We start from the raw sequence: 24951 nt of genomic DNA, 5'->3' as shown, positions 1-24951 counted from the left end.
GACTTTGGCTTCCTATTCTTCACCCCACCTACACGTTTACCAGCCAATGGTTGAACGACCTTAGCACATGTGCTTTTGTTTATAAATTCTGGTCCGGTTGCAATTAATCACGGTGTGAAAGCGAACCGCACTAAAAAAGAAAAAAAGAAAAATAAATTGGTCCGGACCAAATAAGTGAACTGACGGACCTTCCTGGTGTGAATACGCCCTTAATTTTGGACAGGGGCTTCTTAATGTGTGTTTGCCTTGGATTTTGGCACAAGGGATTTTAACATCTAATCCTGTGTATTAATGTAATTTCAAAAGGGTACTTAGAGGCTTTATGAATGGTCTATAACCCTTTATTAATGTGTTGATAATCTTTTATGTTATTATAAAACTAGGTTCATATACTGTAAGTGTTGAACCAGAAAAAGTGTCACCGACACTTGCATGTATCCTTCATGTAGGCATTATTTTTGAAAGAGAATATATGTGACCATTCACAGCGAAATCAGTCGTTTTGCGCACATCGTTATTTTGAGAAAATCAACAATAACAAACTTCCGGGTTAAAATGTTGAATTTCACGTTTTCGCATAATTCGGCTGTACAGTCTACAGTTTCATATCGTGAACGCATTTCACTGAAAAACCTACGTTTTGACTGTTAAACCCGGCGAAGATTCAACACATTTGCTGTCATTCCCGTTGTGCACGCGCCGCTTAAACAGGTGATTTCTCCTCTTCTGGCACATTGTGACAGGAGAACCATGTCAACTTTGGATGCGGTTATCTTAGCGATAGTTTGTGTAATACCCTCGATATACATATCGTTGGAAAGCTTAGTTTATGGCCGTTCACGTGAGCACAATAACTTAATTTACTAAATTTTACAGAAACGACTGGTTCCGCTTTACAGGGTCACATATTACCATGCATCTACAGCTCAACAGTACATAGGCTTAACATTGTATCAGTGGTCCCTTTCTCCGTCTAGCACTGCCCAGCTAGACACATACACAAACCAGAGAATTGCTGTCTGCAGCCCTTGCACACCAGGACAGTACATCAACTAAACTGGTCGGCTTAATTAAGCTGCAGAAAACCAACATTCACCAAGGTGAACAGAATGAACTAACACACACACTACATACATGCACACATAAACAGGCCTTTGGATCTGGGTGTTAATGTACACATAAATAGTTTCCCCTGAGAGTGGGCCAAACTCACCTATCAGCCCCAGCACAGGACAACATTTTGTTGATGCGGATGACATGGAATGGGTGGAGGCGCATACGGATGTGGAAACCATCCTTGCCGCAGGTCTTCACCATGTACTTGTTAGCACAGATACGGGCAGCCTCAAGAGCTGGGGAAAGGGCAGATTTATTGGTTTAAGTTGGAAGAGTATGAACTTGAGGGACCACACATCATTCCACTCTACCAGCAAATGCAACTCAAAACAAGATGTCAATATAAACAGCTCTTATATTACAACACACTAAAAAGGCTATTAACATTATTGCGGAAATCAACTGCGACACTTTCAATTTCCTGAACAAATCTTCCCAACACTTAACTGCTCCGACACCTTGAGGAGGGTTAGTTCTCATTTGCACACACAAATGGCCTGAACTCACCTTCTGAGGACAGCTGCTCATACTCGTCAGACACCATGTGACCGCACAGGGGGAACTCATCCACCTTAGCCTTCTTGCGGCCCAAATCAAAGATCCTGATCTTGGGATCTGTTTAACAAGGCAATAAGTGTAAAGTTCTTTAAAGGATTAATTCAGTAACACATCCAGCAAAAATAGGTCAACAGAACACCCAATTTAAAACAATTCACAAAATTAACATTGTATCAATGGTCCCTTTCTCCGTCTAGCACTGCCCAGCTAGACACATACACAAACCAGAGGATTGCTGTCTGCAGCCCTTGCACACCAGGACAGTACATCAACAGCAGTTGCGTTCTGTTTCAGTTTTGATTTTACAGTGTTATGCACATGATGCAATTCAGGGAGACGGGAAATCTGTTTTTTTCCGCACAATCTGACCTAGAGAGATACTAGAGATATGAGCGTAAAAGATAAAAACATATGTCTGCCCTGCCATGGAAATGTTTGACAACAAGATTAGATAGGCATAGTGTTTACTTGATCTCTCTCTCTCTCTCTCTCTCTCTCTCTCTCTCAGCATGTGTATTTGAATCTTTTAATCTAGCATATTGTCTCATCGATTAAAAATAACTTTTCCGTGAATTATCAGTAGGTCAGGTAATATAAATACTCCTTATGGAGTCATGGGAAGGAATAATATCTTAAAGAGTGACAAAACGAGTGTCAAATGAATGCCATAACCATACACAATACCGTGCATGAAAGAAAGGTGTGTTAATAAAATCAAAGGGAATTCAATTCAAACAATTTAGTGAAAAATCTTTAAAATGGACCACCATTCTGCTCTCCTCTCTGCTCTGCTCTAAGTTTCTTTTTTTCTTTATCAATCCACACATTTTTAGCAGCTATGGATAAGCTGTGAGATTCTACAAACTTTGAACTAACTAACTAACTAACTTTACACATTTTATTAGCCATTATGTTTGCACATCTGGATAAAATTCTTAAATCTTGCACTGTTCAATCCCTGCACTGTGCACTTTTGCACAATCACCATTGCATGATAAGGCTATACAACTGAGAGGTACTGTATGACAAAATATAAAAAAACATCTGTTAACGTTGAAACTCTCATCTTCATTTTGGTTCAAAGGAGCAGAAATATATCGTGACTTCGAAATCAAACAAGTCTAACAAATAAAGGAAAACATGGTGGCCAAGTCAATGTGTAAAAGGTGAGGATGAGGAATGCACACTGAAGTAGAGGTGTTGGCCAGGATGTTATCAAAACATGCACAGAATAGCGGTGCACTCTGATATTATTTATTGAAGGCCAACGCTTTGATAAACAGTCTTTATCAAGGTTCACTGACACTGGTTCAAGGGACACCGCCATGGCATTGTAAACATTAATCAAGTAATCATTAGACGATAAAAAAAGAAAATTGTACATCCATCTCATCCCAAACTTCATGCTAGATGACAAGCACATCAAGACCTACAGTAGCCTATGTGAAAAGAGTGTGTTCATATTTCTCTGCTCCTAGTATTAACATGGGCAAACAAATATGAGATCAGATTGACATTTTGTGTTTTTTTACATCTCACTGATGTGTAATGGCTGTGTAAGCTACTGGATGCCTAAAATTTCCCTCAGGATGAATAAAGTATTTATCTATCATCCATTAGTCATTTTCTTTTGATGTTTATTGCCTATTTGATAGGCAGTATAATTTATCTTTTTTTTTTTTTTTTTTTTTTTATAAATGTATTTTTTGGCCTTTTTGCCTTTATTTTTACAGGACAGTGAAGAGTAGACAGGAAGCAAGCGGGAGAGAGAGATGGGGTGGGATCGGGACATGACCGCAGGTCGGATTCGAACCTGGGTCCCCGTGGGCACTCGGACCCGTACATGGTACGGGCGCTGTAGCCTGCTGCGCCACAGCGCCCCCCCAGTATAATTTATCTTTGTATTCACATCAAACCCCTGAACCCGACTTCCATCAACTTTTCCATAAATAATTAAACAAGAAACCTGCTCAAACTTCACCATATCTCACTCTGTTTACTCTTCTCAGCTCAGGAATAAATGGCATACAGTAAGCACCTAATTATTGTAACATCAGCAAAACTATATGAAGTATTATGAAGGATATTTTGGAGCTTTTGACCTTTACTTAGATTGGACAGTCAAAATCAACAAGAGGTGAGATAGAGAGAGAAATGGAAGTGGGATTGGAAAACAACCACAATTGAAATGCTCAGATTTTAATCTGGGTCCCCTTGGGCACTTGGACCCGGACATGGTGCGGGTGCAGTATTATGAACAGCACCTTGAGCACTGCACCGCATTCAAAACAATAGGAACAACAAAGTGTTCCTCTACATACTTTACACTTAACTTCCTGACATACTTTACACTTAACACGTGGTTTGGTGAGGGTTAGCTAGCTTAGCTGTTTTAAGTAGTCTGGCTATCACCATACTAAGCTCAATCTTTTAAGACTGAACATTAGTCTGGGGAGGCACTTACTACTGCACAAGAGTCGTGATCAATTAAGGCTTAGCTGTTGAGCAAACATGTCACATTGTGCAGAGATGCATGCCAAATTTCAAACCTAGGGCTGCTTGATTTTGGTAAAAATCATTATCACGATTATTTTGTTCAATATTGAGATCACGATTATTCAAAATTCACATGTTTAAATTTAACTTTAAATATAACCCAACAGGAAAAAAACAATGTAAAAAGATAATGCACACGACAACTCAAGACAAAAGGAGAGCATTGTTATGAAACTGAACATAGAAAAATAATCATTACATTTCGATTATGCTGTTATAATCATAAGTCAAAATCACGATTAATCAATCAATTTGATTAATTGCACAGCCCTAAAAGCTATGTTGTCTTTCGTTCTCAGAAATATGGGTCAGATTTCTATCTTATCTTTTGTTCTAAAACAAATCTAGGTCAGAAAAAATGATGACCAAAGGAAAATCACAATGCACTTTGGTCGGTTTGATTTTCTCTGGACCTTTATATTATGATGAACCTTAAATGTTCATCATTAGAAAGTTCCTTGCAGAAGTGTCATAGCCATGGATCTGCAGACATCAGGAGTGGTCTTTGTCATCCTCTTGTCTAGTGCATTAGGAATACAGTTGGATGGACATGGGTACACTGGTATTCTCATTGCAATCAACCCAGCTGTCCCTGAAGATCCAGCACTCCTTCAAAACATTACGGTGATGACTGCTATTACAATATTGAAAATGTTTATTTGATAAAATGTCAATTGTGATTTTCTGACAATTAGTGTTTCTGTAATTACCAATGTTGGTTCTCTCCGTTTACTCTTTCAGGGCATGTTAAATGACGCATCAAACTATTTATACAATGCTGTTGGGAACAGGTTTTATTTCAAGGAAGTGACTATATTGGTTCCTGCTAATTGGAGTGGCAGCTATGATAAGGCTACAACTCAGAGATATGACAAGGTATGAATCCCTATTATCTGTAAGTGTTCATGTTTGTTTAAAGTACCAGAACTGTCATGACTTCAAACAAGCCTAACAAAATAAAGGAAAACATGGTGGCCAAGTCAAATGTGAAAAAGTGAGGGGAGGAATGCACACTGAAGTAGAGGTGTTGGCCAGGACGTTATGGAATTTGGGCATATACTGTATATACAAATATGGACAGAGTAGCGGTGCACTCTGATATTATTTATTGAAGGCCGACGTTTTCATAAACAGTCTTTATCAAGGTTCACTGACACTGGTTCAAGGGACACCGCCATGGCAATGTGAACATAAAGTAGTGATTTGATTATTAAAAAAATTGTCCCTTCTCATTCAGGCCCATGTCATTATTGATGAGCCAAATCCTGGATATGGAGATGAGCCCTACACCCTCCAGTACGGCCAATGTGGAGATGAGGGCCAGTACATCCATCTCACCCCAGACTTCATGCTAGATGACAAGCACATCAAGACCTACGGAGAAAGAGGTGAGCCAGAAGACCATGCTGACTGATGGTTTGAGTTAAAATTGTGAAAAATCTATAATGTTATTTTTCTGCTGGTCAAATTGGTCAAATAAGAAATCCGATTGACATTTTGTGGTTTTGGATATCTCACTGATGTGCCTATTTTTACCTGTTGTCTTATTTCTGTTATTAAATGTGCCAAATTACAGGTAGAGTTTTTGTACATGAATGGGCTCATCTACGGTGGGGTTTATATGATGAGTATAGTGACGAAGAGCCATTCTACCTGTCTGGAGAGGGGAAAGTTGAGGCAACAAGGTAACAGATATCATCAGAGCAACAGGCATCATCCATTTCACGATCACTTAATCCCTCTGACATGACAGTTGATTTCCTGCTGGGCCAGTTTTGGATCTGTGCTCTTCGGCTCGTCGGATTGAAGGTGCCCTGCCACACATATTTCATGACTTTGTGGTAATGTCTAAAGTTATACCATGGACTTTTTTGTGGAAAAATACCTTGGTTATCTTGAAATTGGCCTGATATCTCCACTTTATTCTTGTCAGTACCCATAGCTGACAGAGGAGGTAGCATTTTCACATTCACAACATAACACAAACACATATGGACCAGTGTGGCAGGACACCTTTAAGTACATAATTTGACTTTACTGACAAATTAAGATTTGGTAAAAGGCAGTTCTGCCTGCGTAATGTATAAACATACCATTTCAAACAAACATGAGAGCTAGTTGAGCTAAATAGCCCCTACCCTCTGTTTCCTACTGTATGTCATAAAGTAAACATTTAAATTGGACTTCATTACAATTACCCTGCTGGAATATTATACACAAGTTCCAATTTCACATAATTGTATTTCTCCTTTCAGGTGCAGCATAAACCTTACTGGTTCTTACTACCTGGCTGTGGACAAACCTTGTGACATAACAAATGGATTGCCTACTAGTGACTGCATCTTTTATGTAGATAAAAAATCGACTGGAAAAGAGTCAATAATGTCTTTCCAAGCCTTAGATGTTGTAAGAACATAGCCCTACTTCAAATCTTCAATATTGTAATAAAAAGTAATAATACCATTATAAAATTAGATGGTGTGCATATTAATTGATATTCAATCAGTTAGTATGTACATTAGATTGACATGATAGATAGATAGATTGATAGATAGATACTTTATTGATCCCCAAGGGGAAATTCAAGACATGTGAAATGGCATTAGATATTAGTTTAAATTGAAAAGACCACTGAATTGTTATACTTACACAGTCTAGTCATATATCTAAAGCATTATACACACATTCATAAATGATCAATATGTGTGCAGAATCCCTCGTGATTGACAGAATTCTTTATAAATATAAATACAAATGAAAAATAGTTATGAGTATGACTGTACTAGTAAAGCATTACAATATTGAAGTATCACTATGCTATACTTATAAGCTTGTACTAATTTAAATAATGGCAATAATTATAAAATGACAGGTGGTAAAATAACCTTTGTAATGCACTAGAGTTACAAAGCTGTATTGGCTGAAAATAATATCATAACCATTTGAGTGCAAACAAGACTACAGTATATGCAAATGGTTATATAAACGTAGCAGTGATATTACAGTACTTTATAAATCATTGCCATGTACATTATTTATGTTTTTATGGATACTGAGTTCTTAGAAACTGTTATTGTAATCTTCAAATTCATATTATGACTGGTTTCTTTGATGCTTCAGGTGAGTGAGTTTTGCACAGCAGAGACTCATAACGCTGAAGCCCCAAACAGACAGAATCAGATGTGTGGCAACAGAGCAGCTCTGGACGTGATCCTCAACAGCTCTGTGGATGCTGGAGTTCCAGAACCATCCGTCCTACCCAGGCCCCGGCTAAATGTCACGATTGTACAAAGGAAGAACAGGGTTGTGTGCCTCACCTTGGATGTGTCATCAAGTATGGATGTAAGACAGCAAATCATTAAAATAAATAAATAATAATCTATGACTGATTTTGTTTCACCAGATTTTAATTTGATAATGATTCAGTGTTGACTGTTCATGACAATACATGCTATATGGAGTAATAAAAAAAACAAAACTATGTGGGTAAATTAATAGATTTCTAATTATTATTATTATTAGTATTATTATTTTGTATTCATTTTCAGCAAAATAACAGAATAGGACGTTTAAAGCAAGCTGCCACCCTGTTCAGATCATTGAAGAAAGAGCTTATGTGGGTATTGTCAAGTTTAGTACTGAGGCTTCAATTGAAAAACCTTTGACGGAGATTAACGGTAACCAATCCAGAGATGATCTTGTCAATGCAATCCCAACTGTACCAGGAGGATGGACATATATATGCAAAGGAATAACACAAGCATTGGAGGTAAAAGACAAGAGATTGTAATTCTGTCTAATTTCTGACAACATCTTTATCCCACTCAAGAATTATTTCAGTCCTTGTTTTACAGGTGGTGAAGCAAAATGATATGGATACACGTGGAGATGAGATTGTTATTCTCACTGATGGTGAAGCAACAGACAATATAATAGATTGTCGGGACAAAGTTCTCAAAAGTGGAGTGATTGTGCACACTATTGCTTTGGGCCCAGCTGCAGACAAAACGCTGAATGATATGTCAAATATCACAGGTAAGATGACATCTGGAGAGCATATCAAAGATCCACAGGAGACCTACTCAGTATCAGAAAAACTTTAACCATATATATTTTTAATATGACTCCAACACAATTTTAGATGATAACGGTCTGTCATTTAAACCACTCAAATCTAATAAGTAAAATGTATTGTTTTGAAAAGGGGGACAGTTCTTTTATGCAGCAGACAGTGTGGACTCCAATGAATTAGCAGATGCCTTTGTCTCTCTAACAACTTCTGATGGAAATTTAACACATCAGACTATCCAGGTGAGGAAATGGGGTGAAGATGCTCCAAAACCTGTTGAGGATTAGTCATACTGTACCTCATAGAGTGCTAAAAGTTTACATCAAAGGAATACGGCAATCTAAATGGAGCTATGGGCTATCTGGTGTAACTCCCTTCCAGTGAATTATGCTAAGCTAGGCTAACAGTGTCAGTATCCTCCTATCTAACACAAAAAGTTGTTGTGTTCAGAGATAACACTGCATGCATCTGTATGCATCGTAAATAAATGTCACTATCATTAATGAATGGCAAATAGTTTTCAGCTGTGGGCTCTGATGGTTTCTCTGCAGCCACTCTCACCTGTATGCACGTTTGATTATGTTGTAAGAATGCCCTTTGCACCACCTTACCAAGTTATGAAACAAGGTGTATCAAGTGGTTAAGAAATAAAGTGGAAAGAAGTAGGTAGCCTAAATTAATCTTCTATCTAGTTCCTCAAACCACTTTCCACCAAATCTTTTCCAAATAGCTTATCTAATGTGTAATATTGCCTATAAAACATCAAGGCTGAACATGATCGCATTCTATGATTCCCTACAGCTTGAAAGCTCTGGCAATACAACCACTGATTGGTTTAATGGAACATTTGCTGTGGACTGGACTGTTGGAAATGGCACAGTTATAACCATCGCCTATCAGGCATCCCTACAGTATATCCATCAGAAGTCCAAGTGGGGGCATTTTCAATGGGTCACACTTCAGCCATGACATTCCTACAAAGACCGTATCTTTGAAAATACCAGGAACTGCCGAGGTAACTAACTTATTTCATTAAACAGCTGTCAAAGAGCATTATTCATCAGCAGCGCAAACAATCAAATAAAACACCATACACGCTGTTGGTTACATTACAGTCAAAATGCAATCAAAAATGAATTATAGCTGGAAAAACGTTGCATAGATGACCGAGCACTTTTTATTGAAGGCTTCAAGACTCCGTTGAGGCTATAGGGATAAATGCAGCACGGGAAAGGCACACGGAGGCGGAGTCTGTCTGTATGTCAACAGCCGCTGGTGCTCTACAGCCATCATTCGCGAGAGTCTGTCTACGCCTGATATAGAGCTCCTGGCCGTGTCACCCCGTCCTTTTTATCTACCAAGAGAGTTTCCCCAACTATTTTTTATCCTTGTTTATATTCACCCAAAAGCCAATGCGAACACAGCATCTGAAGCCATCAAGAACACTGTGAATAGACTGGAGCTGATTTCACCTGACTCACCCAAATTTATTTTGGGAGATTTTAATCATTGTCCTATGGACAAATCATTGAAAAAATTCCAGCAATATGTTACATGTGCCACACGTTTTGACAGGGTTCTTGATAAGTGCTATGGTTCCATTTCAGGGGCTAATACATCTGTACCCCTCCCTCCTCTTGGAACTGCTGATCAACTCCTTGTACCTAAATACACACCAGTTGTCAAGAGAAGAGAGAAAGTGGTCAAATCTATAAAACGGTGGACTGACGAGAGCATTGATGAACTAAGGGCATGTTTTGAGTGTACATCTTGGGACATATTTTTACAACCTGATCTCACCCTAAATGAACAGGTCGACAGTGTATCGTCTTTTATATCTTTTTGTGTAGATAACATCATCCCCACAAAAGAAATCACCATCTTTCCCAATAACAAACCCTGGGTCACTAAAGAACTCAAGGCTATCCTGAACAAAAAGAAACGGCTGTTCTACACAGGATCTATGCTTGAGAAGAAACAAGTGAACAGAGAGGTGAAGCAGGCCATTAAAAAAGCTAAGGCAGCTTACAAAAGTAAGATTGAAGAGAAGTTCACTCAAGGTAACCTCCAGGAGGCATGGCAAGGTATTAAGACAATGGCAGCAGTCAACACTGTGCGTGACCTTAGACATGTGTGTGTGGCTGGCAGCAGTGATGAATCCCTCCCCAATGAGCTCAACTCTTTTTACACCAGGTTTGAGAAAGATCACCAGTCTCAGTTGGCGGATATCACCAGTAGCTTGATCCCGAGTGACCCTATCATCGTCTCGGTTGAATCTGTGGTGGAATGTTTGAGGAGGACAAAGACCAAGAAAGCTCCTGGTCCAGATCAAATATGCGGTCACACACTGAAACACTGTGCTGAGCAGCTTGGAGGAGTTTTCCAGCAGATATTTCAGAGGTCTCTATCCACTGCCACTGTCCCACAGTCATGGAAACACTCCACAATCATTCCCGTTCCCAAGAAAAGCAGCCTGAAAGTCCTGAATGATCTAAGACCCATTGCCCTCACCTCCCTTGTCATGAAGGCCTTTGAGAGGATTGTGAAAGCTCATGTTATCAACGCCACAGCCTCAAAGATGGATCCTCTTCAGTTTGCGTATCGTGCAAAAAGAGGGGTGGATGATGCCAAAATCTACATACTGAATGCCATCCATGAACACCTAGAAAGCCCAAATTCTTTTGCACGACTCCTATTTGCGGATTTCTCCTCTGCCTTCAATACCATTCAACCTCACATGTTGGCCAAAAAGCTCATAAGTTTCAACTTAGATCATCAATTAATTTGTGGATCACAGACTTTCTGACCCAAAGAACACAGAAGGTGCTGGTCAACAAGAGGTTCTCTGACATCAGCTACACGTCCACTGGCTCTCCCCAGGGTTGTGTCCTCTCACCGCTGCTTTTCATCCTGTACACAGATGATTGTCGAAGTCACCATGCTGATCGTCATCTAGTGAAGTTTGCCGACGACACTGTTCTCCTGTCCCTGTTATCTGATTCTGTCCAAGATCACGGCCCTGTCCTCAGCGAGTTTGTGGAATGGTGTGATAGCTCCTTTTTGGAGTTAAACGTCACAAAGACCAAGGATATGTTCATTAACTTCAACAGGCATGGAGGATGCAGGACCGCCACTACAATACATGGGGAACCAGTGGAAGTTGTACATGAGTACAAATACCTGGGCACTGTCATTGATGACAAACTGCGTTTTGACTCCAACACAGAGGTGATCCTTAAAAAATGTCAACAGCGCAAGTATTTTTTGAGAAAGCTATACTCCTTTGGAGTAAACAGGAAGATCCTCACAGTTTTTTACACCTCCTTCATTGAAAGTGTACTGACGTTTTCATCTATATGCTGGTTTCACTCCCTCTCCATCAAAAATAAGAATCACCTCCAGAGCATTGTGTACACATGTTCTAAGATCATTGGCCACCCTCTTCAGTCACTGACATCGCTGCATGATAAGGCTACACTAAGAAAAGCCAACTCTATCCTGGAAGACTCTACTCATGTTTTACATGGAGTTTTTGAATGGCTGCCCTCTGGCAGGCGTCTGCGCTGTCCTCTTGCTAGGACTAACAGGAGGAAGGCGACCTTTACCTTTGAGGCTATTCGCCTTTTGAACTCAAATATGCCCCCAGCCCCCTCCTCCCTCTCCTGGGACTAACCCCCCCCCCCCTGTGTTATGTTGTGTTATGTCTTATATGTCACTATGCCTGCACAGAGAAATTGCCCCTCGGGGATAAATAAAGTTTTTTGAATTGAATTGAATTGACACACCAAAACGGTCAACAACAGTGTCATGCTGCACTGCTAACAGTTTGTGTAGCACTTACACTGATACGTACATCACCAGCACCTGTTCAATGGACTTGTATCTCAATTGTGTACAGGTTGGAGAATGGCATTATAGTCTATTTAATGAGGGCAGTACACAGGCAATGACAATCACTGTTACCACCCATGCTGCCAGAGCTGATGTGCCCCCCATCACAGTGAAAGCCCACATGGACCAGCTGTTCTCTGATGGTAGCAAAGCCATGATGGTCTATGCAGCTGTCACTCAGAAGGGAGTACCTGTGATACTGGCCGATGTCACAGCCACACTAGAGCCTGAGACAGGGGAGCTGGTAACACTGCGGATGCAGGATAATGGAGCAGGTAACGGCTAGCCTGGTTAGCACACAGACCGTATTGTAATTGAGAGTGCGTCTGGAAAAGTTTTGACAAGAGGAAGTAGAAATATGCACTTTTGTTATTTTATGAATAATTAGAGTGCATGAAAATGCACTCTACTGTTATCCGGTTTCTTCTTATTAGAGTGCATGAAAATGCACTCTACTGTTATCCGATATCTTCTTATCTTTATTATTTTTCTTCTAACGTTTTTGTGCGTCCAATTCAGCTTCAACCGTTTAACGTAGAAACTTCGTTCAAACTGCGCTGCGTAGGTCTTACTTAGGTGACTTCAGCTTTGTATTTTTCAACTTTGTAACTTTTATACTTTTTGAACTATTAAATAAAAACTATTAAAATTTCCCCCATAGACTTAACATTGCGATTATGACATCATAATAGGGCAATTAGAATCTTATGCCAGGTGGCCAGTCCAGCTGCAGCAGCTCTCTCTCTCTCTCAGGCTTTAAGCATACAATGGGTGCGTTCGTAAATTCAATCTGACACTCTGAAAAATAGAATAACGCTCTGAAGTTCGAAAAAGACGAGCATTCTAACTCCCAGTGAATTTACGAACGATTATTTGTGTTTATGTTTACAATATGGACGCCATTACGGCACTTTTGAAACAGGGTTTATGTATTATTCAAAACTCAATTCCACTGATGCAAGAGCTTTCTTGACAGTGATGATGAAGAACAATGTGAGAGCAGTTATTTAAACCGCCTACATAATCTTGATGAGCAACGCTTGTAATGTAAACTTGGAAACGTTCTTCAAGCACTAGCACTAAAATGCTAACCTGTTAACGTTACGTAGGTAACTAGATTCGTTACTAGCTGACAGATGTGACGTCACACTCTGCTACTCTGTCCTTTCAGCTGGAGTGCCCAGAGTACACTCTGGGCGCTCCGAGAGTGTGACGCTCTGAATAAACGAACGATAATTCCATCCACACTCTGAATTTACGAACGGTTAAAAAAGTTTCAGAGTGTGCTCGGAGCGCTCGGAGTGCAATTTACGAACGCACCCAATCTCTCTGTGAAGACTACATATCCTACATTAAACTGTTTCCTCTTTCCACAACTGTTTCAAAATAAAAGTCCTCACTGCAATAATATACTATTGAATCATTTAACCGTTGAAAATACTCAACTATTTAACTGTTCAACCATTCCAACTGTCAGTTATCATCAACTATGCCTCCAGTCAACTACATGAAACCTCCACGTACCTAGCAACCAACATAACAACCATTAAATTAAGCTTTTATGACAGTTTCCATAGCAACCAACATGATTATACTACAGTAACTTCTTTATTTCTGATAGTGGCCATCATGGATACCCCAGCAACAAATGTTTCAAAATAAAAGTCCTCACTAGCAAGTTAGCTAGTTAGCATGGTTAGCATAGTTAGCATTGTTATCATAGTTAACATTTTTAGCATAACTGCTAGAAATAATTAGCTAAGTTAGCTAATCAACCTGGTTAGCATCGTTAGCATTGTTAGCATAGTTAGCATTTTTAGCATAACTGCTAGAAATAATTAGCTAAGTTAGCTAATCAACCTGGTTAGCATCGTTAGCATAGTTAGCATGGTAAGCATTGTTAGCATTTTTACATAACTGCTAAAAATCATTAGCCAGGTTAGCTAATCTGGTAATCAGGTTAGCTAATTCAATTTCAAACTGTCTATCTTTGCACTATCAACTTTCAAAAACTATGAAACCACCATGTCTACCCTAGCAACACCTTAGTAACCATATCTACATGATTTATCTGTACATTTTTGCATTTTCATGCACTCGTAATTTCCTTGGAATTACATTCTCTAGTTATAATTATTCTTCTTCTAACGCAGGGGTGTCAAACTCATTTTCACCGAGGGCCACATCAGCCCAATGGTTGCCCTCAAAGGGCCAGATGTACAGTAACTTCTAAGATTTGTAGCACCAGCCACAAAATCTTTAGCATCGGTAAAACTTCTAAAATCGAGAAGAGCAAAAGGTATCAGCATGACATGTTCTTTTTTATTATTGTTATGTTTTGTAAAAACAAGACACCACTGTCAGTTCCATACAGTTTGACTTTTCAATGAGGGTCACTGGTCAGTCAGGAAGAGATCATGCCATGGATTCTTTTTTTTTTCATATTTTTGAGTTTTTAGATTCGAGTATATTCAACTTTACTGTCATTGCACGAGTGAAATACCAGTAACGAAATGCAGTTTTACATCTAGCAAGTGATGCAAACGAGTAGGCTAACTGTCATGTCAAAAAGTGCATCCATATGAAATGCGTCAATAGCCTACACCGTTCCATACACATACAGTAGAAGCGAACGGTCCCGGTGGACTTTTTATTTGAAGTTTTAAAGTTGAAAGGTGTTGTGTGGATTCTATGTTGTTCGTTTTAAACTGAAATGAAAATGCAAAGCAACAGGGCGATTACTACAAACTTCTAGCATACCTCTGCTTGCCTGATATGAATGCACCTCTTCTCGGTCGGAAGATAGGCTTATTTTCGCTTTTGGCCAAACAATCACTTGCTCGATTAGCAAGGATTTGGAGCTGGATTTTTTGGATAATAGGACTACACACAATTATACATACCTTTTAAACGTAGACGTAAACGTATCACGTAGTTTACAACTTACATCGATTCCCCTCTCAAAGAAGCACACGCACTTCAAACAATCATGCAGCGTTTCACAGGCAGGCTAAACCGAGCGCGTAATTTAGGCGCTCCGTTCGCTAAAATAGTTTAGAATACTGGTCTATTTTGTTTTCACACGTACACGTTGCTATCACATCTGATGTAGCCAGTTGCACTGATCATAGAGGAAGGTGGTTGATGTTGCCTCCCTGTCAGTCTCACATGCGTGCATTGTATTGCAGTGTATTGCCTATACGCAAAAACTGTATCGGACCTTTTAAGCTCTCGCGGGCCACATACTGTATCAGACCCTTAAAGCTCTCGCGGGCCATATGAAATGACGTGGCGGGCCGCATCTTGCCCGCGGGCCTTGAGTTTGACACCTGTGTTCTAACGCTTTCCTGCGTCTAATTCAGCTTCAACCGTTTAACGTAGAAACTTCATTCAAACTGCGTTGCATAGGTCTTACTTAGGTGATTTGAGCTTTATATTTTTCAACTTTGTAACTTTTATACTTTTTGAACTATTAAATAAAAACTATTAACATTTCCCCATAGACTTAACATTACATTATGACATCATAATAGGGCAATTAGAATCTTATGCCAGGTGGCCAGTCCAGGTGCAGCAGCTCTCTCTCTCTCAGGCTTTAAGCATACAATCTCATTAAGACTACAGATCCTGTTTCATACTTCCTCTGTCCACAACTGTTTCGAAATAAAAGTCCTCACTGCAATAATACACTATTAAACCATTTAACCATTGAAAATACTCAACTATTTAACTGTTCAACCATTCCAACTGTCAGTTATCATCAACTATGCCTCCAGTCATCTACATGAAACCTCCACCTACCTAGCAACCAACATAGCAACCATTAAATTAAGCTTTTATGACAGTTTCCATAGCAACCAACATGATTATACTACAGTAACCCAGCTAACAATTTCTGGTTAGGAGAACGTTTTTAGAACGTTTTTTTCCTGGTTAGGAAAACGTTGCCTGAAAGTTGCGAAAGTTGCCACAAGGTTCCCCAGGAAAGTTTTCTTGACGAAAATACTACGTTTTTTTCTGGTTGTTTATTTTGGTTAGCAGAACGTTCTCCTACCCTTTAGGGAACTTTACTATATTTGGTTGCATTAACGTTCCCCTAACCTCCCAGCAACAAAGTGTAAAGGGGGAAAAAATATGTAGAATTATCATGACATCTAGGCATGGCTCCGCTGTACACTTGCCGACTGCGGCGACATATCTGCAAACTGGGAGAGCGAACGTCTCTGAGAACTAAGGCAATGACATCAGGTTACTACATGCATGAAAATCACTTACCAGAGATGCTTGCTGAACTACGACGAATACGGCTTGATACCATTAAATAGTGTCAGCTAAGTATTTAAATGCGGTTAGGTCTAATACTTTCTTGTCTACGGTGTCTTTTCCTATAATAAACGATTAGTCAGATCAAAACATAAGCAGAGCAGGCGCTAGCCTAACACACTGTTTCAACATTCAAAACAGGCTGTTTTTATTGCATCGTATGCCATTAAAAGTCCTCGGTTCAGAATTATGATGGATTTTGGTTTATTTTGTTTTAAATTGGGACTGGGAATTGTGGGATAGGCTGAGTGAACAGCACAGTAACATAGGCTATAACTTGGACTACGTGTTAATATAAAACAATTCTCCCCCGGGAACATTGTGCTGTTTAAGATGCAGTCTCAACGTTTGAGAAAGAATTCATTGGAGTCCTCATCATCATATTTTCATAACAAATAAAGCTTTAAAAACATGAATGCATTTCAGGTGCCACTCTAATCGATTATGGATTAATCCAAAACTATTCGTCAGATTAGTTAGCATGAAATCGTTGTGTGCCTGCCTGGGACTATGGCTAGCTAGCTCTTCCACCCGGTTTACCCTGTACAGTGTTTTTTAAAAGGCTGTTGGACTTAATGGAACAAGTGCATGGAGAACGATGTGAAGAATGTGATCGATACCATACAGCCAGCCTACGTGAGTAACTTTATCTCTGTGTTATCCAAATGTCTTAAAGTTAGCGAGGTTGAGTCTGCTAAAACACCAACACCCCAGTACGGACCCGAGATGGAAGTTTCTCAACCTAGCTTCTCGCGCTGGCCCCTTTAGCTGGGCTGGCTTTGGTCGGCCGAATATCAATCCAACAGAGGGGGGAAGAATAGAATAGCCTACGGCTATATGTCGATTTTGCAACAAATTATTCCGACTTTGCAGTGTGGCTGCTGGCCGTGTTCAATTGGAAACTCATAGAAACTATGGGGCGATTTTCATCAATCAACCCCACGCACATAACCAGAGAATACCGATATGGTTATACAAATAAGATACCTAAAAACAACTAAGTAGCAACTTTGTGTGAAAAGAGAAATGCAACCAGAATATAACGTTTTTTTCTTTAGTTGTAATAACGTTCGGGAAACTTTGATAACCTGGAGCTAACGTTCTCTCCAGGGTATTAGAAGGTTACTGATAAATTAACCACAGGAGAACCAGCGGCTAACGTTATTTGCTTGCTGGGATTCAACCAGAATATAACGTTTTTTTCTTTAGTTGTAAAAACGTTAGGGGAACGTTATTTGTTTTGACAACCTGGAGATAACGTTCTCTAAACGTTATTAGTAGGTTGCTGAAAAACGAACCATAGGGGAACCAAAAGCTAACGTTAGTGAAAGTTAGCAGAACGTTAATTGTTTGCTGGGAACTTCTTTATTTCTGATAGTGGCCATCATGGATACCCTAGCAACAAATGTTTCGAAATAAAAGTCCTCAATTGCAAGTTAGCATGGTTAGCATTGTTAGCATTTTTAACAGAACTGCTAGAAATCATTAGCTAAGTTAGCTAATCAACCTGGTTAGCATTGTTAGCATTTTTAGCATAACTGCTAGAAATCATCAACTAAATTAGCTAATCAACCTCTTTAGCATAGTTAGCATGGTTAGCATGGTTAGCATTGTTAGCATAGTTAGCATTTTTGCATAACTGCTTAAAATCATTAGCCAGGTTAGCTAATCTGGTAATCAGGTTAGCTAATTCAATTCTAAACTGTCTATCCTCGCACCATCAACTTTCAAAAACTATGAAACCACCATGTCTACTCTAGCAACACCTTAGTAACCATATCTACATGATTTATCTGTACATTTTTGCATTTTCATGCACTCGTAATTTCCTTGGAATTACATTCTCTAGTATTTACATGTTATGTTACTTGTATTCATTTATCAGACCTTTTTTTTTAATTTTTTTTATCCAAAGTCACTTTGTCTATAATGTCAATTATATTACCATATTCCCTTGAGCAACTTGGGGTTAAGTGCCTTGCTCATGTCATGCCTTGTCATGCTACTACATGCTAGCCCTGCTTCTTAGCAACTATGCCACCACCACCCCATCATATTTGTTGAACAAAATTATTGTGTTTCACTCTTTCTAGAACATTCTCTCTAAGAATGCATATTTCCCCTTCTCACCAGGTGCTGATGCCTTCAGACATGATGGCATCTATTCAGTATATTTCACTAAGATGATGTCAGGAAGGTACAGCCTGAAAGTGAAAGTGCAAAACAACAAGGACAATGCCACAATCTCTACTACACACAGACACAGTGGAGCAATGTACATCCCAGGATATGTGGTGAATGGTAAAGCACACAATACTCACAAAGCCTTCCCTGAAATGATCAAGTTTAAATTACAATTCATTACCCAATGCATCAATTCAAACACATAACTGGTATTTTGATGGACTTTGATTGATCTAGTTGGGTTTCCATTTGGCTCATCGACATATTTTATGCACAATCATGAAAATTCAGCTAAAGAAATATGCATGTGCATTGCTGCAAAGACATACATTTATAAAGACTGTCTATGTTATATTGTGCATCAGGCCAAGTGGTGATGAATCCCCCAAAGCCCCCTGTCAATCATGAACCAGTGGAGGTGGGGAGCTTCAGCAGGACAGCCACAGGAGAGAGTTTTGTGGTGGCGTTACCCCCAGGATCTACAGGCCCTCCACCATTTCCTCCCTGTAAGATCACAGACCTGAAGGCCAATCTGGAGGGAGACAACATCACCCTTACCTGGACTGCTCCTGGGGCGAGCTATGACCAGGGAACAGGTGAGGGTACTCTTCAAATTAACTTGTGAACTAAAATTGACAAACAAAAACATGAATAAATTGGATAAATAGTGCCATCTAGTGGCTCATCAAAAGAGATTACCCCATAAACCCATAAACCTCAGGTTAAGCATGGCACACTTCCTCATTTCAACAGCTTCACACTACCATATCCACTGGAGCGAAGATTTGGCCTTGTTGAGAGGCAACTTCAATGGCACTCATCTTGTCAACACATCACCACAAGAGGCTGGCTCCATTGAGGAGCACTCATTCATCCCACACAATTTAAACATCACCAACGGAACCATCATCTTCATTGCAGTTGCAGCTGAAAATGTTGACTCACTGAGATCGGAGATTTCAAACATTGTCCGAGTGGTGAATTTCATTCCTGTACCTCCAGTACCCCAAAGTACGAATGTTGTAGGAATCGCCGTGGGTGTAACCATAGGTCTCCTCGTAATCATATCAGGGACGGTACTGGGAATCGTGTTCCGTAGGAATATCAAGTTCCGTCAAATGCTGCCTTGTCGAAGTTAATTGAGTTGCCACATTAATAGGCCTATATTAGGCATTTGGAGGCCATATTAAACTGTTCCTAAATGTGAGTGGGAACATCTAAAAAGATTAACTTTCTTCACTGGCAGCATTGCAGTTGTGTGAAATAGACTACCTTGTATATAGATAATTGTATGTATAGCCAACATGAATAAGTAAACCAAGATAATTTATTGTCAATTTGGGTGTTTAATTGTTACATTATCTGTACGATAATAAATTCAAGTTATACTACTGAAACTACTGAACAATACCCCACTAGTACAATCAGTTTTGTAGCTGTCATTGACCACAAGGGGAATCATGTAGTTTGACAGGAATTTACACACAACCTGTCCTGGCAGCTGACTAATGTGTTCTAAATTTGTTATAATACTGTATGTAATCTATGTTTTTTCTATTATCATTCATAGAATGTTTCTGGTTCTGGACACAAATCTGTAAATCGATTATTGGTACCACCAGATCGTAGAAAATGATGTGATAATTTCATGGAAGACGTTCCATGCTTATACTGCAAGGCATCCATGGGTCAAAAGACAGATTATGCATTGTTATATCTCTCAGACTTTGCATTCTAGCCAGTCAGGAAGCCTGTATTTCTACCAGAAAGACCTAGGGAGGCACATTGAAAGTTAATATGTTTTAATCCGTTCAAGGATTTACAAAAGACACAGGCAACAATGACAGTTTGGCATAGGCCCTGTCCTCAGTCCAGGTCACTGAGCAGATCCTGCTGAAACTAGATGGCAGGGGCGGAGCCTACTCCCTGGACGCTTGGACAAAGCCAAACTGGTAGTGGTTAGAGAGGGAGGGTGGGACCATCGAAACATTGTTATTTTATAATGATATAGAAGAAACATGTACCACCTTGTAAATCAATAAAAATAAAAACAAAAAAATAAACAAAAAAATGTTTATTAATGTCATTGAGTCACTATAATGTCCTCCAGAGAGAGGAGAGAATCTTCTTCACAGCCTACAGTCGTTTGTCTCTTCTTTTAGTGTCATGAGTGACTTGTTGGCTTTGGGGTTTTTTCCCTTCAATTTCTCCTTTTCCAATTTTTCTGTCTGATTCTTTTCCCTCAATGCATTTTTCCAGAATCTCCTCCTTATTCTTAGCCATGAGACAGTTCCATGACACAGGTCATTGACCACTGACATTTTTGATCAATTTCACCCTGCGATTCTGGTTCTGCACAGTGACCTACTGTAGGCCTACTTAATTTCCTTCCCCAAGGTGGAGTGGTAACTTAACATACTGTAGTTGTAGGACTCACTATGTACACAAATAAACTTTCTTGCCAAGAAATTAAATATGCAATTAAGTAATGTATACATATTTTTGAGTTGCGTTTGTAAAATGGAAACCAATATATGGAGTCAAAAGAGAGAATAAGGCTAATATACAGTTGTAGACTCACATACGCATGCTAATTGCGAGAGAACACACGTAAACACGTTATGCCATTTGATCCTGTACTAGTTAATATAAACTCTCCAGTACGTACGGCCAATGAGGAGAGAAGGGCACCCCAAACTTCCTGCTAGATGGCAAGCACATCAACACATGGAGAAACAGACGAGCCAGATGACCATACTTCTGATGGTCAGAAAAAGCTAGTCTGTTCATACAGTACTTCTCTGCTCCTATCATCAATATGGTCAAATTGAGATCCGATTGACATTTTGGGCGCTATAAATGCTTTTGCCACTGCTCCACATTCAAAACAAAAACAAAAACAAAGTGTTCCTGTAAAAGGTGGTGTACCTTCATTGACACTCATTGTACTAGACTATGCATATGTAATCATTGACATTCTTTACATTTAACACGTGGAGGATGGACAGAATTGTCAGTTGTGACTCTGTAGTTTTTTTTTAAGATTCACACCTTGAACGTGATAAAAAGGCAGACGGTAAAATATTTGTCTCAGGACAAGTTATGTAGGTTACAACTTATTTTAAGGCAGCACAATGAAGTTCCTTTATTTGATGGACTGCAGCTAGACAATGAGAGAGAGAGAGAGAGAGATTACGATCACATGATCTTGTTGTTGAACTAAGGTTATGGACTACGGGAAACACACTGAACCTTTGACAGTTGGATGATCCCTTCTACCTGACTTATAATCACTTGCATGACACCATAAAACTGAGCATGCATGCTCTAGAAAACAACACCAGTACCAGAAAACAAAATAACCTCAAGATATTTTATGGACCTTAAGTGCCCACAATTAAATCATTCCTTGATGACGTGTCACCAGAGTTATGACTCATGGGTCAGCTAAAGGTAAACATCAGGACTACTGTCTGTCATCTTGGTTGTTTGATAGATAGATAGATAGATAGATAGTACTTTATTGTCTGTTACACAAGGGTTACAGAAAATTTTCTTTGACAAGGCTCCAATCACAAATAAACATTCACACAGACATATAAGGACAAGACATGGGGTGTTGAGGTATCAGCTGTGGTAATCATTTTGTGTTGTTCAGTATGGTTATTGCAGAAGGGATGAAGGATTTCTTGTAAATATTCTTCCGGGCCAGTGGTACATTGAAACGCCTGCCTGATGGTAGTAGCTGGAAGGAGTGATGGAGGGGGTGAGAGTGGTCCGCTGTGATCAGGTTGGCTTTCCTGATCACTGAGCGACTGTACAGCTCAGATAGGGGTGTGTGGGGGGAACCAGTTATTTTGGCAGCATGGTTTACTATCCGGGAGAGTAGTACATTGTACATTTGGAATGCAGCTGGATGATGGTATTCTCTTTGACACCATCTCAGCTGACCCTGAAGGCCAAGGTCTTCCCCTAACTATCAAGGTGATCACTATTGTGACATCCAAAATACCAAATGTATTTATATTTGTTTATCTGGAATATAAAAATGATGTGCCTCCTAACACAAATCACAAAAGCTGCAGATGCTAACCCCTGGTTGCCACTCAGACAGGATTACAGTATCTGTTGTCAGAGCCACACTTGACCAAGAGACATTATGACATTTGGCATTGGCATTATGGCTTTTTATGGTTTTTTGATTGTGTATTCCCGTACAGGGTGTGGTGAGCTGTGTGCCTGGAAATATGCCCAAGGCTCAATATCTTGACTCAGATAAGATGGACCCAAAAGCTCCTCTGCCATCAGACATCTCAAAAACATGAGCTTTTGTTATTGCTCAGTGTCCTGCTGTATAAAACTTCTACATTCAATCAATGAATGTTTTTTTTTTTACAATAGTGAGAATATTTTGTTGAACCTTTATTAACAGTCATTGTATCAGCAGACAATGTATACACCATCATTCTTTACATTTAAAACACGGTGCATAATTTTGTAAAACTTAAGCTTTTTAACATCTCACACTGTGAACTTGATAAAAAAAAGGCAGACAGTAAGATATCGGTCTCTGTCTAGGTTATGTGCAGCTCTCCTCATGTACAAAGCCCTCAATAACCTTTCCCCTTCATCCCTCTCTGCCTTCTCCATCTGCCACACTCCCACCAGTCGACGCTGGTCTTTGGACGCAAACACCTTCAAGACCACAAGGACCAAGCTCCGGACCTGCTGTGATGGGGCTTTCATAACTGCCATATTCTCCCTTTTTTTGGTGTTTTGAGCCCCCAATGTTGTCTTCAAGGCAGCGCTGCCTGGAAGGCGCTAGGGTTAGGCATGGGTTAAGGTTAGGGTTAGGGTTAGGATTAAGTGCCTTTAAGTCAACAGTGGCAGCGCTGCCTGGAAGACGACGTTGGGGGCTCAAAACACCATCGAGCTATTCTCCCCCCAGGAACGTCCCCGACCACATCAGACAGTCAAATACCCTATCATTCTTTGAGCAAGCCTTCAAAGTACCTCTTCAAACCAGCCTTTTACTGTTAAATGATTTGCCCAGTTAGTCAGTTTAGTCAGATGATGAGGATAACAAAGATACAACATCTGTGGCAGAGTATTCAAGAATAAGCGTGGCATTAAAATTCACAAAAGCAAGTCAAAACAGTTGCAGCAACGCAAAGCATCTGGCAATACCCAGAGAGACATCTGACATCTGAGTATATCACCATTGCTTGTCATTCGAAGGAGGACCAGAGCCAGGAGGTACACCACAGTACTGGACCTCTTTGCTCAACCTGCTCAGAGCACAAGGAATGGGAAAGTCTAGAGGACTTTGAGAGGAAGCCGTGCTTGAATTTACCATCAGCAACAGACCGCAGATAGACCCAGCTGGATACATCACCCTGGACAACTGGGAGATGTAACCAAGAAGATCAAAACCATGGTAAAAATGGTCTTTCACGCCTGTCTGGACACCTTTGGCGTAAAACCACCTGCTGGTCCAAGCAGATCAGCATCAGATAAAAGAAATTACGGGAGTGACTGAAAGCATTCTGGAAAAGATGGCAGAATTTGAATGATGAAGTAAAAACAGTGCTAAACCATATACAAATGGAGGTGCAGAAAAACATAATTATTTTCCGCAAAGCAGAGTCACTCCAGAAATACCAGAGAGAAAAGTGTTGCAAGAGGAAAGCCTTTTTTTTTTTAACATGACCTACCTGTTTACAGCTGACCTTCTAGGAAAGCCCAAGAGTGGGCAACTTAGGTGTTCCAAGGAAGAAGTGGAGGAGAGCATGGCAGCAGCCGATGGTGACCTCTGCAGAGACACTCCAGTGGGAGGAATCCCAGAGGCGGACATCCGGTTCCAAAGAGTAAAAGACCTGCCATATGCCTTCTACCTGTGCACTTAACACCGGTGATATCGCAAATTTTCTGATCTACCTGGCTGCTAATTAGGATGAGCTGGTTTACTAAATAGTTGGACCAAGTACTTGGCAAGACGTTTACTTTCTGAACCTGGGATGTCCACCTCAGCCGGTTCCAGCTGCCAAGGGCCATGCCATACTTTCCATTTACTGTAGCATGGCAGACTTCACCATGGATGAAGTGAGGTCAGTTGTCAAAAAACTCAAGGAGGATTGTAATAATGTGTCCGTGCAGATGTATAGACTCAGGTCGAGAGATGCCAAGTAGAAGAAAACTTCCTTTTTTTATTAGGCTACCGGTAGGTTAGACATTCAACATAAACAAAAAGAAAA

General features: G+C 39.9%; 2 protein-coding genes and 2 non-coding genes across 4 annotated transcripts; 1 reads left to right on the top strand and 3 right to left on the bottom strand.

The window, feature by feature from the left end:
- Positions 1 to 946: 946 nt before the first annotated feature.
- Positions 947 to 1081, bottom strand: LOC134058359 (small nucleolar RNA SNORA70). Its single transcript, XR_009935004.1, has one exon. It is a non-coding gene; the product is annotated as a small nucleolar RNA SNORA70 (small nucleolar RNA).
- A 113-nt stretch (positions 1082 to 1194) lies between these two features.
- LOC134102477 (large ribosomal subunit protein uL16-like) lies at positions 1195 to 2583 on the bottom strand. The gene is made up of 3 exons (XM_062556585.1): positions 2568 to 2583; positions 1624 to 1731; positions 1195 to 1352 (listed from the first exon to the last, which is right to left on the bottom strand). Exons 1-3 carry the CDS (start codon positions 2581 to 2583, stop codon positions 1210 to 1212), a joined length of 267 nt encoding a protein of 88 aa, XP_062412569.1. The 3' UTR covers positions 1195 to 1209.
- Positions 1841 to 1982, bottom strand: LOC134058360 (small nucleolar RNA SNORA70). The gene has a single exon (XR_009935005.1). It is a non-coding gene; the product is annotated as a small nucleolar RNA SNORA70 (small nucleolar RNA).
- A 2124-nt stretch (positions 2584 to 4707) lies between the features above and the next one.
- Positions 4708 to 24603, top strand: LOC134102476 (calcium-activated chloride channel regulator 1-like). The gene is made up of 14 exons (XM_062556584.1): positions 4708 to 4854; positions 4972 to 5106; positions 5468 to 5618; positions 5807 to 5915; positions 6486 to 6579; positions 7351 to 7572; positions 8085 to 8265; positions 8435 to 8541; positions 9282 to 9314; positions 12198 to 12465; positions 18647 to 18814; positions 19063 to 19293; positions 19451 to 19708; positions 24422 to 24603. Exons 1-14 carry the CDS (start codon positions 4708 to 4710, stop codon positions 24601 to 24603), a joined length of 2286 nt encoding a protein of 761 aa, XP_062412568.1.
- The last annotated feature ends 348 nt before the right edge of the window (positions 24604 to 24951 follow it).

This window comes from Sardina pilchardus, chromosome 15, assembly GCF_963854185.1.
Source record: "Sardina pilchardus chromosome 15, fSarPil1.1, whole genome shotgun sequence".
NCBI lineage: Eukaryota > Metazoa > Chordata > Actinopteri > Clupeiformes > Clupeidae > Sardina > Sardina pilchardus.
The sequence above is the reverse complement of the archived record's forward strand: the minus strand, read 5'-3'. Positions and strand labels throughout refer to the sequence as shown.

What these genes read in the sequence shown, in the direction of transcription:
- LOC134102477 (XM_062556585.1), bottom strand. An exon ending in TGAGCAGCTGTCCTCAGAAG is followed by an intron (nt 1,353 to 1,623) that starts GTGAGTTCAGGC and finishes CCCTTTCCCCAG; the next exon opens with CTCTTGAGGCTGCCCGTATC.
- LOC134102476 (XM_062556584.1), top strand. Translation starts at nt 4,708, where the DNA reads ATGGATCTGCAGACATCAGGAGTGGTCTTTGTCATCCTCTTGTCTAGT. An exon ending in CACTCCTTCAAAACATTACG is followed by an intron (nt 4,855 to 4,971) that starts GTGATGACTGCT and finishes TTACTCTTTCAG; the next exon opens with GGCATGTTAAATGACGCATC. An exon ending in TAACACATCAGACTATCCAG is followed by an intron (nt 8,542 to 9,281) that starts GTGAGGAAATGG and finishes ATTCCTACAAAG; the next exon opens with ACCGTATCTTTGAAAATACC.